The 3,545-nt window shown below is 47.6% G+C and overlaps 1 protein-coding gene across 1 annotated transcript; it reads right to left on the bottom strand.

Annotated features, from left to right (window-relative positions):
* Positions 1-6: 6 nt before the first annotated feature.
* On the bottom strand, positions 7-3,333 carry LOC116379810 (serine/threonine-protein kinase TBK1-like). Its single transcript, XM_031841781.1, has 6 exons — positions 3,146-3,333; positions 2,874-3,055; positions 1,909-2,069; positions 1,722-1,832; positions 1,146-1,325; positions 7-840 (listed from the first exon to the last, which is right to left on the bottom strand). Exons 1-6 carry the CDS (start codon positions 3,312-3,314, stop codon positions 636-638), a joined length of 1,008 nt encoding a protein of 335 aa, XP_031697641.1. The 5' UTR covers positions 3,315-3,333; the 3' UTR covers positions 7-635.
* Between the last annotated feature and the right edge of the window lie 212 nt (positions 3,334-3,545).

Genomic DNA, 3,545 nt, shown 5'->3' with positions numbered 1-3,545 from the left:
ACATCTATCTACTGGTCATGTCCTAACATCTATCTACTGGTCATGTCCTAACATCTATCTACTTGTCATGTCCTAACATCCATCTACTGGTCATGTCCTAACATCTATCTACTGGTCATGTCCTAACATCTATCTACTGGTTTCATATCTTAACATCTATCTACTGGTTTCATATCTTAACATCTATCTACTGGTCATGTCCTAACATCTATCTACTGGTTTCATATCTTAACATCCATCTACTGGTTTCATATCTTAACATCTATCTACTGGTCTGATGTCCTAACATCTATCTACTGGTCTGATGTCCGAACATCTATTTACTGGTCATGTCCTAACATCTATCTACTGGTCTCATGTCCTAACATCTATCTACTGGTCTCATGTCCTAACATCTATCTACTGGTCTCATGTCCTAACATCTATCTACTGGTCTCATGTCCTAACATCCATCTACTGGTCTCATGTCCTAACATCTATCTACTGGTCATGTCCTAACATCTATCTACTGGTCATGTCTTAACATCTATCTACTGGTCATGTCTTAACATCTAGCTACTGGTGTCATGTCCTAACATCTATCTACTGGTCTGATGTCCTAACATCTATCTACTGGTCTGGCGCCCCATGTTGGTCTACGTACGGTCCTCAAAGATGAGGCCCACGGTGGCGACGGACTCCCGGCTGACGAGCATGATGGGATTGTCTCTGGAGGTCTTGGGGAAGTTCTGGGCCTGGCGGTTCGGGTCCAGGACCAGGCGGCGGCCCTCGTACAGCAGCTCCTGGTTGTGCAGCGGGATGCTGGTCCGGCGGGACAGAAGTTCCTGGAACAGCGCCGCCCTGTGGACACATGAGGAACTTAAACCATGCCTTTGGCTCAGTGCATGCCGGGATACGGTCTCCAGCTCTCTTATTGTCTTCTGATGAGAATAAAGATTGAAAATATAGAAATATGGGACGCATGGAGTTCTTAAATTAGTAAACAGATCAGCTTTTCTGTGTGTTTTACCAATAAACACCTTGTTTTAACAGATTTGATGAATAAATCTCATCTGTTGAAGCAGTGCAGAGTTTTATAAATTATTTTATATTAAACAGAATATCATTATATATAATATATACACATATATTATATACATTCTTACGTGTTGTACTCGTGGATGTACACGTGGTGCAGCGTCGCCTGCTGCAGACTGAACACATTGACGATGGTTCGGTGAAGAATGTCGTTTGTTTCTGCGAAGAACTGATCGAAGCCCCAACACTTTTCCTGATCCGCCTCCAGGATGTTAGCCAGGACCGGAGTCAGGAGGCTTTGGAGACCCCTGAAACATCAGAGACCAGGTCAGGGTCTAGGTCAGAGACCAGGTCAGAGTCCAGGTCAGAGACCAGGTCATAGACCAGAGTACTTCTACTTCTTTAAATACCTCCTCTTCTCTCTCTGAGGTACTTGTACTTCTTTAAATACCTCCTCTTCTCTCTCCGAGGTACTTGTACTTCTTTAAATACCTCCTCTTTTCTCTCTGAGGTACTTGTACTTCTCTAAATACCGCTTTTTCTCTCTCTGAGGTACTTGTACTTCTTTAAATACCTCCTCTTCTCTCTCCGAGGTACTTGTACTTCTCTAAATACCTCCTCTTCTCTCTCTGAGGTACTTGTACTTCTTTAAATACCAGCTCTTCACTCTCTGAGGTACTTCTACTTCTTTAAATACTTCTTACTTGGACAGACTGCATGAAACAGGCATCTCAGTGGTCCACTCGATCTTCCCGTTCTCACACTTCTGGTGTCCTGAGATCGTTCCGGACGGTTTCTCTGTGATGATTTTATACCTGAGAGACGACAACAAACAAGCTCAGCTTCCTGTTTCTTCTTCTTCTCCTCCTTATAAAGCAGCGGGACTCTTACATGACTTCCTTGTTCCTGCGTGGCCCTTCAAACGGTCTGAAAGGCAGACTGCCGGTGGCGGCGTGGTAGAAGGTGACCCCGATGCTCCACAGGTCCACCGTGGCTCCGTACTTCTTCTGGTGGTCTTTCCTCAGCACGGCTCGCTCATACATGTCGGGGTGCTGCAAACACACGAAGAAGAAGAGTTCAACAGGTGACCAAACCTTCACCTGAACGTCTTCAGGTGGAGAAGATGATACAACCTGAAGGATGAGAGCTGACGCTAATCTCACCAAGTGAGTCCCTCCTCACCAGGTGCAGGTGAGTCCCTCCTCACCAGCTTACTCCTCCCCACCAGGTGACTCCTCCTCACCAGGCGAGTCCTCCCCACCAGGTGACCCCTTACTCACCAGGTGACTCCTCCCCACCAGGTGAGTCTTTCCCCACCAGGTGACCCCTTACTCACCAGCTGACTCCTCCCCCACCAGCTGACTCCTCCCCCACCAGGTGAGTCTCTCCCCACCAGCTGAGTCTCTCCCCACCAGCTGACTCCTCCCCACCAGGTGAGTCTCTCCCCACCAGGTGACTCCTCCCCACCAGGTGACTCCTCACCAGGCGAGTCTCTCCCCACCAGCTGACTCCTCCCCACCAGGTGAGTCTCTCCCCACCAGCTGAGTCTCTCCCCACCAGGTGAGTCCTCCTCACCAGCTGACTCCTCCCCACCAGCTCACTCCTCCCCACCAGGTGAGTCTCTCCCCACCAGGTGAGTCTCTCCCCACCAGGTGACTCTCTCCCCACCAGGTGAGTCTTTCCCCACCAGGTGAGTCTTTCCCCACCAGGTGACCCCTTACTCACCAGCTGACTCCTCCCCCACCAGCTGACTCCTGCCCCACCAGGTGAGTCTCTCCCCACCAGGTGAGTCTCTCCCCACCAGCTGACTCCTCCCCACCAGCTGAGTCTCTCCCCACCAGCTGAGTCTCACTCACCAGGTATTCCTCGGTGCCGTACAGAGACACAAACTGCTCGTCGTCCTCCAGCTCTCTGGCGGCTCCGAAGTCGGTGAGCTTGTAGACGGACCGTCCGTCCTCTCCGATCACTCGCATGATGTTTCCTGGTTTGATGTCTCGGTGGACGATCCCGTACTCTCTCAGGTGGTTCATACCTGCCACTGAAGACACACAACGGCCAATCAGAGAACACCTGGGAGACACACCTCCAACAGTACACAGGTATGGTAATAATTAAGAATCCCACCGACCCACGTTGTGGAGGACTAGGAGGAACTCGTCCTCAGGGAGTCCGTACGCGTTGGAGGATTCCTCTAAGACGGTGTAGAGACTTCCACAGGGACAATACTCCATCACCAGCACCTTGTGACGTGTGTTAGACTGAAGAGGACACACCTTTATACTCTCTGAAGTACACATACATATATATATATATATATATACATACATACATACATACATATACATACATACATACATATATACATACATATATACATACATACATATATACATACATATATACATACATACATATATACATATATATACATACATATATACATACATATATATATATATATATATATATACATACATACATATATATACATACATACATATATACATACATATATACATACATATATA

Source organism: Anarrhichthys ocellatus, unplaced genomic scaffold (assembly GCF_004355925.1).
Source record: "Anarrhichthys ocellatus isolate YVR2014 unplaced genomic scaffold, GSC_Weel_1.0 scaffold5252, whole genome shotgun sequence".
Lineage (NCBI taxonomy): Eukaryota > Metazoa > Chordata > Actinopteri > Perciformes > Anarhichadidae > Anarrhichthys > Anarrhichthys ocellatus.
Note: the sequence above shows the minus strand (reverse complement) of the source record. Positions and strands in the feature narration are given on the sequence as shown.